General features: G+C 44.0%; 1 protein-coding gene across 1 annotated transcript in view; it reads left to right on the forward strand.

The window, feature by feature from the left end:
• The window catches only part of TRAPPC3 (trafficking protein particle complex subunit 3), a 30,566-nt gene extending 20,353 nt beyond the window's left edge, over positions 1-10,213 (forward strand). Inside the window, exons 4-5 of the mRNA XM_066574978.1 lie at positions 7,016-7,198; positions 9,639-10,213. Coding sequence (XP_066431075.1) covers positions 7,016-7,198; positions 9,639-9,758 — 303 coding nt within the window. The 3' untranslated portion in view covers positions 9,759-10,213. The remainder of the gene's footprint in view (positions 1-7,015; positions 7,199-9,638) is intronic.
• The last annotated feature ends 4,186 nt before the right edge of the window (positions 10,214-14,399 follow it).

Consider the following 14,399-nt stretch of genomic DNA (forward strand, 5'->3'; position numbering starts at 1 on the left):
AGAAGAAGACCCGGACTGCGCAAGTGCGGCTAATTTGGCCATTAGACGGCGAAAATTAGTCGGCTCCATGGAAACGAGGACGCTAGCAACGGAGCAGGTAAGTGAAAAACTTCTTATAACTTCTGTATGGCTCATAATTAATGCACAATGTACATTACAAAGTGCATTAATATGGCCATACAGAAATGTATAGACCCACTTGCTGCCGCGGGACAACCCCTTTAATGATCAAAATCCTCCAATGTAGCCAAATAAAAACAAGTCTGCAAAAAAGTGTATCAAAATTCCTCCACATGTTTTAAAAGACTCCTTGCAAGTCATCAGGAATGTCTGATTGCAGCGGTTACAGCCCAGGTTAGCACAATTGGTTATTAGCTTTATGAAGGTCAATTACTTTTTCACAAGGGTGATAAAGCATTCAATAAATAGAATGAATGTTAAAGCACAAAATAGGCTGCTCTCTAAGGGGTTAAAGGACTGAGTGTTTTTCATCATTGCTTTGCAAGAGCCCTAACATGTATTTTTTTTAATGGCCTCAATCTGGGGTACTTAGAGGCTTGTATATGTAACTTTTATTACATTTTATGGTGGGGAGACGGGAAAAAACGTGTAGAAATTCCACCATTGTTTTTGGCTTTTATTTTTATAGTGTTCACCATTCAGTAAAACTAAAAGCATAATTTATGTGGATCAGCACGATTACTGCAATACCAAGTTTATATATTTTTTTTTTGGGGGGGGGGGGGGTTATTTTTTTGCATAATAAAGACCCATTATTAAAGAAAAACAATTGAGTCTGCATCTCTGCATTCTACGACCGATAACCTCCATGAGGTCTTGTCTTTTGCAGGATTTGCAGTATTCATTGCTACCAATTTGAAATACAGATGACTTTTGGATTGCTTTTTATTTGTTCATCTTATTTGGGAGGCGAGCAAAATAAAAGCAAGTTTCTAAATTATTTTTACGACGTTCGCCTTGTGAGATAAATAACAAAATATTTTCATTGTCTGTGCCTTTATGAATGCAGTAATGCCTATTATGTGTTGCTGCTTACATTTTTTTGTGGGGAAAAATGCATTTTATTTTATCCTAAACAGGATTAAGTTTTTTGTTTTTTTAATGTTTAATTTTATTGAATTATTTTTTTTTTTTTTACACTATTTTTTTTTTTTTAATCCCTGGAGGGGACTTGAAAATGTGATTGTTCAATCGCTAGAAGCCTACACTGTATTTATGTAGTGCATTCTACTAAGCCTATTACAACAGCCTATTAGACTCCGTAGGAGGTGGATTCTAATAGACTGAGTTACATGGCAGACATGGAGGCCTTTGTCAGGCTTCCAGATCCTATGGTAACCCATTTGCAATTGGATTGTGGGGTGCTGATGGGTAACAGAAGGTACCCCATCTCCCTTTCATTGATTGTGGTGTGTAAGGGTATAAACTGCCAAGATCTGAGGGTTTTTCTGCTACTGGTTGTTAGAGCAAGAGCCTGGCCGTCAGTAGCTAGCCAACCCACTGCCTTAAAAAGATGTATGTGCAATGTTTAAAGCCCATTAGTGAGGTCAGTAAAAAATGCATATTGGCAGTCACTTTAGGGGGTAAAAGCTGAATTTCCCCCAGTCGTCTCCACGACAGCACCAATTGAGATTGCCTCCTCCTGATAGGACAGGAACAAACTGAGAGGTTAAAAGCTCCCCCCCTTCCCCACTTTCCTCAGTGTCTTCCTGTCCTGCCAGGAGGCAGGATCTCTGAGAGGAGCTGGTGGAGAAGCCAGCCAGGATTACTTACAGGCGGATCGGAAGGCAGTGGCTCACCCTGTCCTCCCTTCCCAGCCAGACGACTCCCGGGACGCCACATGGGGTGGTAACCCCCGGGCCAGGTTCCTCCCGCGGCGGCCCATGGGGGGTATAAAGCGGGAGCCTCAGTCCCCCTCGTCCTCCCTGCAGAAGTTACAGCGCGGCGCTCCAGGAAGCCCTCCGACGGCGGGGGGCGGGGCGCCGTGTCACGTGTCCAGCGCGATGACGTCATCGCATCTGCATCAGGAGCGGAGGGGGCGGGGCTTAGCGCAGGAGCGCGAAAATTTTTTTTTAAAAATAGGGACCTGAGAGAAGCCAGAACAAACCAGCACTACAGGTCGCAGGGTGTCTGCAGCAGCGGTATAGTAATGAGTGCTCCAGCCCCAGAGACAGCTGAAACCTCAGCCTCAGCGGCCGTAAGTAGCCAGTGCGGCAAAAAATACAATGCAATTATCCAGTGTATTGTGTATGGAAAATTGCATATTTACCCGCAAAAAATACAATGCAAATATCCAGTGTATTGTGTATGGAAAATTGCATATGTACCCGCAAAAATACAATGCAATATCCAGTGTATTGTGTATGGAAAATTGCATATGTACCCGCAAAAATACAATGCAAATATCCAGTGTATTGTGTATGGAAAATTGCATATTTACCCACAAAAAATGCTTTATTTGTCAGGGGGATATAAAAAGACATCACCCCCAGAACAAAACTCAGAAAATGCGCGGATTGCGGGATAAAACTGCCAGCTACGTACCAGAGGCCTCTATGCAAGGCATGCGTAGCTAGGCTAGTTAAAGAGGAATCAGGAGGACGTTAGGAAGCTGGTGAAATAAGAGGTAGATCAGCCCTAACGTCACAGCTGGCGCTGCCAGCGAAACGCCAGAAAAGGGCGTATGTTCCTGACGAGCCTTCCGACTCAGAGAGTTCCATCGGTCGGAGCAAGAGGAACAGGCGGCCGAGGAGTCCTCAGATTAGGAGGACTACAAAAAATACTTATTCCATCAGGACGACTTAATGGAATTGATTAAGTCAGTCAGGGCTACACTAAAAATGGAAGAGCCCAGAGAACCACGTACCCCACAAGATGAGATATTTGGGGGACTAGGGGAGAGGCGCAAGCATACCTTCCCTGCCCACGAGAATATCACCAAAATAATCCAAAAAGAGTGGAGGACGCCGCACAGTTAAAAGATCCCATGGATCGCAAAGCTGAGGGCCTTCTAAAGAAATCATGGGAGGCAGCGGCAAACAGACTTAGGCCAGGGATCGCAGCCACTTGTGTGGCGCGAACTCTGGGGGTACGGCTAGAACAGCTACACCTAACCAATAAGACGCCGAGGGAACAGATCCTAAATTCCCTTCCGATCCTGCGTATGGCAACAAATTTCCTAGCGGACGCCGCGGCCGAAACTGTCAAACTCTCGGCGACAGCTACAGCCCGGTCTAACTCAGCCAGAAGAGTGTTATGGCTGAAATCGTGGTCAAAAATAAGCTATGCGCCCCAAAAACCCCGGAAGAAAAGCCACAGAGAGGGAAGACCTTCTTCCGGGCCCCAAGGCAACAGCCAGAGACCTACCGAGGCAGGGGCAAGACAGGCCGCTGGAGTTACCCCAAGGGGGGCAGAGGAAGGAATATCCTCTTTTACCCCCACCAGGGGGAGCCAAATCAGAGACCCTGACGCCATCCCCGTAGGGGCAAGGCTGGAGGGCTTTGTGGATCAAGGGGCCACGATTTCCGAAGGCCCATGGATCCCAAAGATCTTACTGCAGGAATACCGGATAGAACTGGTGTCCCTCCCCAGAAGAAAATTCATTATCACGGGAGGCTCCAAACAGTTACACCTACTAAGGCAAACCGTTGGGGACCTGCAACAACTAAATGCAATATCCCCCGTACCGCAAAACGAGGAGACCCAGGGCCATTATTCCAGGCTCTTCCTAGCAAGGAAACCCTGTGGGAAACAGCGGATGATAGTGAACCTGAAACCTCTGAACATCTGCATCAGATACAGAAAATTCAAGATGATGTCCATCTCCTCAACGATAAAGTTGATTCCCAAAGGAGCCTACAGGGCATCCATCGATTTAAAGGATGCTTATTTCCACGTACCGATCCACGAGGGGTCCCGGAAATACCTAAGGCTCGCAGTGGATATGGGCAAAGGAATAGAGCACCATCAATGCAGATGCCTGCCCTTCGGGATCTCCTCAGCACCCAGAATCTTCACCAAAATTATGGCGGAGGTAGCCGCCTACCTGAGGAAGAAGTCGGTCCAAATAATAGCAGAGTCCAGAGAACTCCTAACGAAAACACCTGAGGATAGTGCTAGAACTTCCCCAATCCTTGGGACGGATCATAAACTGGGAAAAATCCAGCCTAGATCCCGACAAACAGAAAACGTTTCTGGGTATAACGCTCGACTCAGAATCGCAAGGCTCCTGCCTAACCGAGGAGAGAATACAAAAATCCGACTGCTAGTCAAAACCTTTTTACGGAGACCATTATGCACAATTCGGGAAGCCAGGTCTCTCCTGGGAAGCTTGATTTCAGGCATTCCAGGAGTGGCATGGGCCCAGGCTGACACCAGAGCCCTGCAAGCCTCAGTCCTATCCACGTGGGACAAAAAGCGGTCCTCTCTAGGGACAAGAATGTACATTCCAAGCGCGGCGAAAACATGCCTGCGTTGGTGGGCATCCCCAGAGAACCCGCGGAGAGGGGTTCATTGGCTATAAAACCCAGACACTCGCATCACAACGGATGCAAGCACCTGGGGATGGGGAGCGCACGTGGGGAACCAGTTCTTTCAGGGCCCATGACCTCAAAGAACAAAAGAACAGTCCTCAAATCACAGGGCGATCACGGCAACCCACTTGAAGGGGACGCTAAACCAAAAGCGGCCTTTCTCAGCAGGAGGCAAATAGACCCAGGAGAATGGTCTCTCTCCCTGAAAGCATTCAGAATCCTGATCAATCAGTGGGGGACCCCACAATTGGACCTGTTCGCAACCAGGGAAAAATGCCAAAGTAAGCAATTTCTTCTCCCTCCGGCCAGGAGATCGTCCGACAGCAGTAGACGCCCTAGGCCAAGACTGGGGAGAAGGGCTGGTGTACGCCTTCCCCCCTATACCATTAAACCCCAGAGTCTTACAATATTTCAGAACCCAGGTATGCACACTAATCCTGGTGACCCCCTTCTGGGCCAAAAGAAGCTGGTTCGGTCTTGTAGCAACTGAGCGTCCAGGACCCAGTCATCTTCCCTACCTGGACAGGTCTTCTATCGCAGGGCCCACTGAGCCATCTGAGCCTAGACAGGCTCCACTTAACAGCATGGCTCTTGAGGAATCCTCACCAAAAGAGAAGGGATTCTCAGAGAGAGGAGTAGAAATGTTAACGTCCAGCAGAAAAAAGACTACCCACCTTATCTACCAGAAAGTTGGAGAAGGGTCTCCTCATGGAGACAGGGAAGGGATCGCGGGGATTCTATCCCGGACATCCCTCTAATCTTAGAGTTCTTGCAGAGGGGCCTAGAGACGGGCCTCCCTCCAAGCACCCTGAAGTTCCAGGTCACAGCCCTTAGCGCCATATGTGACACAAAGTTCTCAGACAACAGATGGGTCAACAGGTTCCTAGCAGCAGCAACTAGATTACGGCCTGGGCCCATAAATCTTTTTCCAGACTGGAACCTTAACTGGGCCCTAGGGGCCATGACAACGGTACCATTCGAGCCGATCGAAGCACTACCCATAAAAATGCTTACTATTAAGACCATTTTCTTAGTAGCCATCACCTCCGCAAGACGGGCTAGCGAGCTGTAGGCCTTGTCCATTCGCCACCCGTTCCTGAAAATCTCGGCCACCGAATTAGTACTTAAAACGGACCCGGCGTTTATGCCAAAAGTAGGATCACATTTTCATAGGTCCCAGGACATAATAATCCCCTCAAATTTTAGTAAACCTAAAACCGAGGAAGAAAAAACCCTCAACTGCCTGGACGTTAGGAGAGCAGTCCTAGGCTACATAGAGGCGACAAGCCACTGGAAGCGGGACGACAACTTGTTCATCCAGTTCAGTGGCCCAAATAAAGGGAGCAAAGCAGCAAAAAGCTCCATAGCCAGGTGGATCCACCTGGCCATCAGAGTCCTATAAGGCCCTCGGGAAGGAAATCCCCTTAGCTCTTAAAGCCCATTCTACAAGGGCAGTAGCATCCTCATGGGCCGAACATAGCTCAGCTTCGGTCGAGCAGATATGCAAAGCCGCAGCCTGGAAGAAACCCCACATGTTTGTTAAACACTATAGGGTAAAAGTGCAGCAGGACGAGGACAGGGCCTTCGGCCGCAAAGTCCTCTCGGCAGCAATCCCACCCTAGGGAAACTTTAGTTGGTACGTCTCAATTGGTGCTGTCGTGGAGACGACTGGGGGAAAAAATGGATTATACCTACCTGATAATCAGGTTTCCAGTAGTCTCCACGACAGCACCCGTACCTTCCCTCCCTAAATTGATAGAAAAGAAACTATATAATATAAAGATATATATATATATATATATATAATATAATTTTATTTAAAAAAAAAAAAATAATAATTTTAAGTTGAGCTCCTACCCCGGCAATTCGTTAGAATCCACTGAGGAAAGTGGGGAAGGGGGGGAGCTTTTAACCTCTCAGTTTGTTCCTGTCCTATCAGGAGGAGGCAATCTCAATTGGTGCTGTCGTGGAGACTACTGGAAACCTGATTATCAGGTAGGTATAATCCATTTTTTTTGTACTTGCTCATGTTGGCTTTATCTTGTATTATGATTACTTGGAAGGGTTTTCCCCAAACCCCAGTCCTCGTGTTCCCCAATAGGTCATGTTTTCAGGATCTCCATAGTATTACAGGGGTGATGCCATTATTGTCAGTGCCTCAGGCATTACCACAGGTGTTCTTACTACAGGACATCCTCAAACCAGGACCCGTTGGGAGGTTGTGAAGACTGGAGTTTGGGAAACACAGAGTTGGATCATCTGAAACATTTAAATGTGACCAGTTAGCAAAAATAGAAGAAATCTGATGAGGTGAAAATAATTTTTTCCAGCATTGTTTTTTTTTGGTGTGCTTGAGCAAGCCATAGTGGTAAATACACAAATTGAATTTTTGACTTTAAAAAAAGGTCTGCGGATTAAATAGAGTAAAATTGTTACTTAATTTCTTCCTTGTGTTTTATTAGGTAGCATTTAAAATGTACCTGGGAATCACACCCACTATCACAAACTGGAGTCCTGCTGGCGACGAGTTCTCGCTCATCCTGGAGAACAATCCTCTTGTAGACTTTGTGGAGCTCCCTGATAACCATTCCAACCTTATCTACTCCAATATGCTGTGTGGAGTTTTGCGAGGAGCACTGGAAATGGTAAGGCTCTTTGCAGCTAGGGATGGCACTGGAACTCGGCTATTATACAGTGCCGGGCTTATACGGTGCATTATCAAACAGTAGTATGATGGCAAATAATATCTCTGTGCAGTTGCCTACATAAGTGTGCGATCACCATACACTTCAAAACATTTTATGTCCAAGTAACATTGCTAGCTTAAATACCACCAACATGCGGTGAACAGAGAACACTATCACTATACAGAAGGTAAGTTTAATAAAAATAATATGACCTGCTATGACCTGTTCATCCTCTTCAGTGGCGGGTTTCTTACCCCCCTGTCAGACCCACCAGGGCAGGTTTTTTTAAATGGGCCAATCATTTAATTTCAACAAATTTTCCAGTCGCGTTCCAAGAGCCATAACTTTTTCATTTTTCCATTGGCATGGCCATATGAGAGCTTTTTATTCCATTTTTTTCTAGGGGCAAGCTTAACAAAATCTGTAATTCTACAGGCCAGTATAATTATGCCAATACCAAATTGTAATGGTTCCATTTTTTTTTTGCAAATTTTTCACACTTTAAAAAAAAATAAAAAAATAAAAAATATATATATATTATTTTATTTTTTTATCGCTACATATTTATTAGTACCATTTGTTGATTTTTGCAGCATTTTGATCACTTTCTATTCAGTTTTTTTTTTTTGTATGTTAAGATATTAATTAGCTATTTTTGCCACGTTTAAATTTTTTTTCCCCATGCCGTGCACCCTGCAGATTAAATAATGTACTAACTTCCTTCTCTGGGTCATTGCGAACGCAGGGATACCACTGGTAATTTTGTTTTAATTTTTTTAACATTTTTACAAAGTAAAGGATGAAAGGTGGGGTTTTGGCATTTTTATTTTATAATTTTTTTAGCTTTAACTTTTTCTTAAATTTTTGTCCGTTTTTAGGGGACTTGCATAATACTTTTTTTTTCAATTCTTCTAATACTCTGCTATGTAAAGGGCTAAACTACGGAGATCGTAGTTTCTTTCCGCTGTAAGAGCTGGTGTCCGGCTGATCACCAGCTCTCCCTGCCATGGGGCTTCTGACAAGCTGATAATCTCTGTGGCAAGGTGTAAACCGTGTAGGAGTTAAAAAAAAAAAGTGGGAAGTTTCCGGCAAATCGGTTATATCTTCCTGTTTCTCTTTTTAAAGTCCTGCACTGGTTCTCTGTGGGACTGTGCAGGCAGTGTGTGTGTGCAGAACACAATGCCACAGCTTATGGCATTGTATTCTGCACGGTCCAATAGTGAAACATAGCCCTGAAATCTTCAGGGCTATATAACTATGGGCAGTGGAGCTAGTCCTGGAAAATTTCCAGGTGTGCCACTAAAAGGGTTAATTGTCAGATCTATAACAGTAACGAGCAGCAGGTGCCCATCTGTGGCCCCTCTTCAAACAGCAGCAGACCCACAAATGACGTGAAACGTTTATTAGCAATTGATTTCAATATTTTATACATGTATTTTTTTTTCCTGTATGTTCCAAAACTGAGAAGAGCAACTTAAAACGCTTGATAAGAGGCTATCTCTATTAATCATTCGGTCCCTCTATCAATTCTAAAGGTCTCATAACGCATTAGTGTCTGCTCTCTCTCACTCCCTTGTATTTGAGTGCAGCCACTATATACAGCCTTAGGGCTCATTCACATGAGGGAATTTGTAAAAAAAGCAAAAAAAAAAGATGTGACTATTAGTACCAATGGTTTCCTATGGAAACATTCAGATGAAGGAAGTTTAGTCGCACAAGTAAATTGCACATAAAAAGATAGGACGTCAGCGACTGAAATTCCCTGCTGTGTGAAAATATAGGTCTTGACCTATCTTTGGTGCACAAAGCGCAGAAGCATTCATACTCCTACGGGAGACTATGCGTGCCGGCAGGCAAAGAGAGATGAAGGTGTTTCCCAGCCGCATGGCTGGAGGGGTTCCCCTACAGGGGAGATGAAGGAAATTCAGACGATTTTTTCGCAGCTAGAGTTGCGATTGATTCTTTTTGTGGTACAATTGTTTGTCATGCATTGTCTGTATCGGCCCATGTAAAAGCCTTTTGTCAATCATCGATGTTGTTAATTAGCGCTCGTCTGAAGCAAATCTTTTCATGTAAAGGGTTATTAGCAAACTGTGCAGAAGGGATGTAACCTCTGTTTGTTTGTTTTTAATACAAGTATTAAAAAAATCTGTATATAATGGTTCATGCAGAACCTACTTAAACACTTTTTTTTCTTCAATCACTATGTACTTTGGGGGATGTTTATCAACTAAAAATAGAGCCAAGATGCCCCTTATGTATGAACAGTTATGAGCATCTTCATCCATTAGGTACATCAAGGGCTGGCTGGAATCATTTTAAGTCCAGTATTTGAAATACCGATCTTAATGAATCTCCCACTTTGCGCATGCATTAATATATGGAAACTCTCTTGCAGGTACAAATGGCAGTTGATGTTAAATTTGCTCAGGACACACTGAAAGGCGACAGTGTCACAGAAATTCGAATGAAGTTTATCCGAAGGATTGAGGACAACTTGCCTGCAGGAGAAGAGTGACCAAAGGACCAATGTCTGCACTGACCTAGTGGTAGTCCTGAACAAAAGTTGTTTATAGCCCATGTCATCTTGGAGAGACTTACTAGTGAACTTCACATGAAATTCTAAGGCCTCCCTCACACAGACGTTTTTGTACAGCGTTTAGTGCTGCTTTGTCAGTGCTGCGCTCCCATTCATTTCAATGGAGCTGCTCAAACGAGCATCAACTTTAACAGCTTTAACAGCGATGCATGTTCTATCTTTGGCCGTTTTGGCCCTGCGTCGCCCATTGAAATAAATGGGCAGATGTTTCAGCGCTGCTGAAAACGCGGTACAACTTGGTACCACGTTTTTGGCAGCGCTAAACGCCCTAGCTATACTGCCTGAGAGAAAAAAAATCAATACTCACCATTCAGGTGCCGTCGGGGTCCCTGACTGTGTTTTTCAGAGCATCGGGCTGGTTGCCGGGCACTTGTCAAGCCAGAAAAGCACCTACTGCTAGTGAAGAGGATCGAGTTTCCTGCCTCCAGCAAGAGATGCGCCAATCTATTGCTGAAAGGCGGGAATTCAATCTTCTTCACTAGCAGTAGGTGCTTTTCTGGCTTGACAAGTGCCCGGCAACCAGCCCGATGCTCTGAAAAACACAGTCAGGGACCCCGACGGCACCTGAATGGTGAGTATTGATTTTTTTTCTTTTTCAACATCCTTGGCAAAACACTGGCAGACGGAGGGCAGCGCTGCTGAAACCGGGATGAATCTGCAAAAAACACTGCATTTCTGCAAGCGCCTGTGTGAGAGACCTTAGACAAAGCTACTTGATTACATAAGGTTGTATTTTCTGTTTATTTCTGTTTTGTTTCTTTGTTGTGAAATTCTCCTGTATTTGCTTTTACCCCACTAAGAAGAACATTGATTTTAGAGGCCCACTAGTCTGTTTGTCCTATAGATTGCTATGGTATGTTTAGCTGTTCATGACCTTATCTTACAGTAATGTCTTAAGCTACCTTCACATGGGTCAGTTGTCAAGTGCATGTACCCATCGTCCAACAGACTGTTGTTCCCGTGCTTTCACACAGGAGTAGAGATGAGCGAGCATACTCTCTAAGGGCAATTACTCGAGCGAGCATTGCCCTTAGCGAGTACCTGTGTCGGCGGGGGAGAGCGGGGAAAAACCGAGCGGAGATCTCTCTCTCCCTCTCTCCCCCCTAGCTCTCCCCTGCTCACTGCCGCAACTCGCCTGTCACCTGCGCCGGAACCCTTTTCTTCCGAGTGGGCAGGTACTTGCTAAGGGCAATGCTCAATCGAGTAATTGCCCTTAGCGAGTATGCTCGCCCATCTCTACTCAGGAGCGATAGTCAGAAAATGGAGGCAGAGCAAGCTACGGATCTCTTCTGGCTGCCTGTCTCCATTCAGTGCAGTAGGCAGTCGTTCACACGGGCTGATAGTCACTTGGTTTTTAGGTGAGCTAAAACTCCAACAAGTGACAGTGCCCTGTCAGTTGCCACGTGTACATGGGATGTCTGTCGCCACAATTTGCGGTTTCCAGTGATAATCGCCCCGTGTAAAGGTAGCTTAATTCAGAATTATTACCCTGTTTTTCGCAGACAGTACTGTTTTTGTTTTGTTTTTCATAAAATCTAGTGAATCAGATCTGTATTCTCTCTTCTACACCCATTGACCCCATATATATCTGTGTTATGTCACCATAATAACCAATATGTGAACAGCAACTCCCTTGTTTCATAGATTATTCTTACCCATGCAAGACTGAGCCTGTGGCCACTTATGTGTCTGCGTGTACCTCAGGACCCATCTGGGAGCTGACCAATTCCACAACAGCTCCAGTACCAATAAGTAACTTTAAACCAAACACTTATACCATTGAGATGACAACATGGCATATTGTATTTGCTCACTTTAATTGTCATCCAGACACAATGAAAGTGCTTAGAAAATGATTCCTTATTTGTTTTATTGACTTGATACACCCAGCTGGTTCCAGCATGGGACGGATGTTAATTTGCAGAACAGCGGTTACTTTGAGGGGGAATCATCTAGTGCTGCTGCTGATTTATAGAATGCATTGCTATGATGTCATACTTTTGTTGTTAGCTTGGGTTTTACATACAAAATTGTGTAACATGTTTGGAATAAATACATTTGAAGATGGTGTTTGTAATTCGTTACATACAACTCTTTTTGTTTGTTAGAGAGCTTGCATCCAAAACTGTAATGTCTGTGGATTTTTTCCCTTTTTGGGCTATTTTTAAAATTATTTAAAAAAAAAAACCAAACAACCATGTATACATAACCAGTGTTACTAGCCATCCCTCAGTATCTTCTTTATGTTATTTTGCTTAGTTCTTTGCTGCAGTTCACTTTTTGGTCTACATACCTTTACTTTACACAAGTTGGACTGGTGCCACAGTAACGAGCTGTTCGTAAGCAGTCCTGCTCCAAAGAATTCCCATAATCAGCTGTTGTCCTTCAAGGAATCTTATCGTCTTTAGAAACTATTTAAATTACAGATGCCCATGTAAAGCACAGCTGGTCAGCTTCCGACACTTTGCTGCTGTCATGACAATTTTTCGCAGACTCCTCCCATGTATGTTAGATGCTTCCAGTATATATTAGTTCTTGTACATAGCCATGACAACCAGAAGACAAAAATGCTACAAAGTAAGAACTAGAAGTGTTAATAGTTTGTCAATTAACAAAGTGCAAAGTGAATGAACATAAGAGAAATCTAAATCAAATCAATATTTGGTGTGACCATGTTTTTGCCTGAAAACTATCATCAATTCTTCTAGTTCCATTTGCACACAGTTTTTAAAGCGTACCTGGGTTTTCAGCAAGTTTTTTAAAATGCAGTGTTCTCCTTACCCACTCATTTGCTTCTGTTTGCACCGTTTGATGTCTATATGTTCTAATTCTCAGATGGTCTTCCCCATTTCTGTGGCTCTGCTGTTTGCAATCTACTTTTCGAGTGGGGGTGTGCAGCAAGTTTAGCATTCTGCCAGTAGTTCACTGTTGTGCACTCACTTGCCCTTACTTTCTATGCAGCATTGCTCTGTAGCAGGTTCAATCGGCAAAGGGGGCAGTATAAGAATGCCCGCCTCTCCCCCCCCCCCCTCCCGAGCTTGATTCAGGCATTTAGAGATATTCTGGCCAAATGGTTTATAAACCCACTGGTGCATGCGTGTGTGTTTGGGCGGGCTAGAATGAATACATTGGAGTTGCAAATTGCAATTTGTCTCTCTTTCTATCCCAGCTTTCCACTTGCCAGTGAATTTCACTGCTCGTATGTTGCCACCATGCAATAAAGGTACTTGTCTTGCAATAGCAGTATCTCTTGGAAATGATAAATATTACCAAGATGGTCACCTATTCTCCTGCAGGCACATTTTTTTTCAATATATTCCAGTCCACCTTCACTTATAGCCCTATATATCACTCCTCGCAATCTGCAACTCACAAAGCTCTTAATCTTGTAAGTCTCACTGGTTACTAAACTCACAAAAGATTTACCTGTTTCAATTGAATTACAAGCTACACATCTACTACATCTATAACAACCTGCAACCTTTTTGTCAAGCCATGTCTTCTTCTGTGGTATTGGCACAAAGTGACCGTGTACCATTCTATCACATAATGAACGGCCCCTTCTAAAGGTAATGTGGGGGAAGGGGCCAATTGTATTTTTTACCTCGCTTATCCAATAAGCGGATATCCCACTACTTTCTGATAATCCTTTTTGCTGCCATTGCCTGATTATCAAATATTACCAATCTGATGACATTCTCAACCCCTGATCATGAATCTTCTGTGTCAAAAGTTCTTTCCAATCATTCATCAATGCATCTCAAAACCCGATCAAGATACCCCCTATCTATTCTTTAGTTCCCATGATTGCTGTAAAAAATGTATTTTATCTGTGCAATTTCTATGAACCCTAAGGTATTGTCCTCTAGCGCTAGTCTCAGTGAGGGGCCTTGGATGATTGCTGGACCAGTGTAGCAATAAATTCATCACAGTGGGCTTTGTAAAGACCTTCGTTTTTAATTCACTGGTTCCTATTCTCCTAATTTCCATATCCAAAAAAGCCAGCCTATGTGCCTCTATTTCACACGTAAACCTCAGACCCACCATGTTGGTGTTCAAATTCTCAACCAGAACGAGGAAGGTCTCATTCGTACCTCGTCAAATTTTAAATGTCATCAATGGACCGTGCCCACAGTTCAGCACATTCTATGCCGGGTATTGGATACTCCCCAAAACAATAGTCTCCTCCAACCAGTCTAGGAGTAAAAGAATAAAATCACTGTGTGCGCAGGACTGACAACCCTGTGATCTCTAAAAGGCCCCCAGGCTCCACTCACTGGAAATAAGTGTGTAGAGAGAGGCCACATCTATGCTTGCCAGCCAGACTTCCCCCTATATAGAGATACCCTCTAAGCATTTCAATAGGTCCGTTGTATCCTGCACAAATGATGGTAGTGCTTCCACAATGGTTTTAAAATCCTGTCAAGGTAAATCCCAATGTTCTGACCTAAGTAATTCACTCCTGACAGGATGTGCCTCCCACAACTCTTAAAGGGGTTGTCTCGCGAAAGCAAGTGGGGTTATACACTTCTGTATGGCCATATTAATGCACTTTGTAAT

The sequence above is a fragment of the Eleutherodactylus coqui genome, chromosome 1 (assembly GCF_035609145.1).
Source record: "Eleutherodactylus coqui strain aEleCoq1 chromosome 1, aEleCoq1.hap1, whole genome shotgun sequence".
Lineage (NCBI taxonomy): Eukaryota > Metazoa > Chordata > Amphibia > Anura > Eleutherodactylidae > Eleutherodactylus > Eleutherodactylus coqui.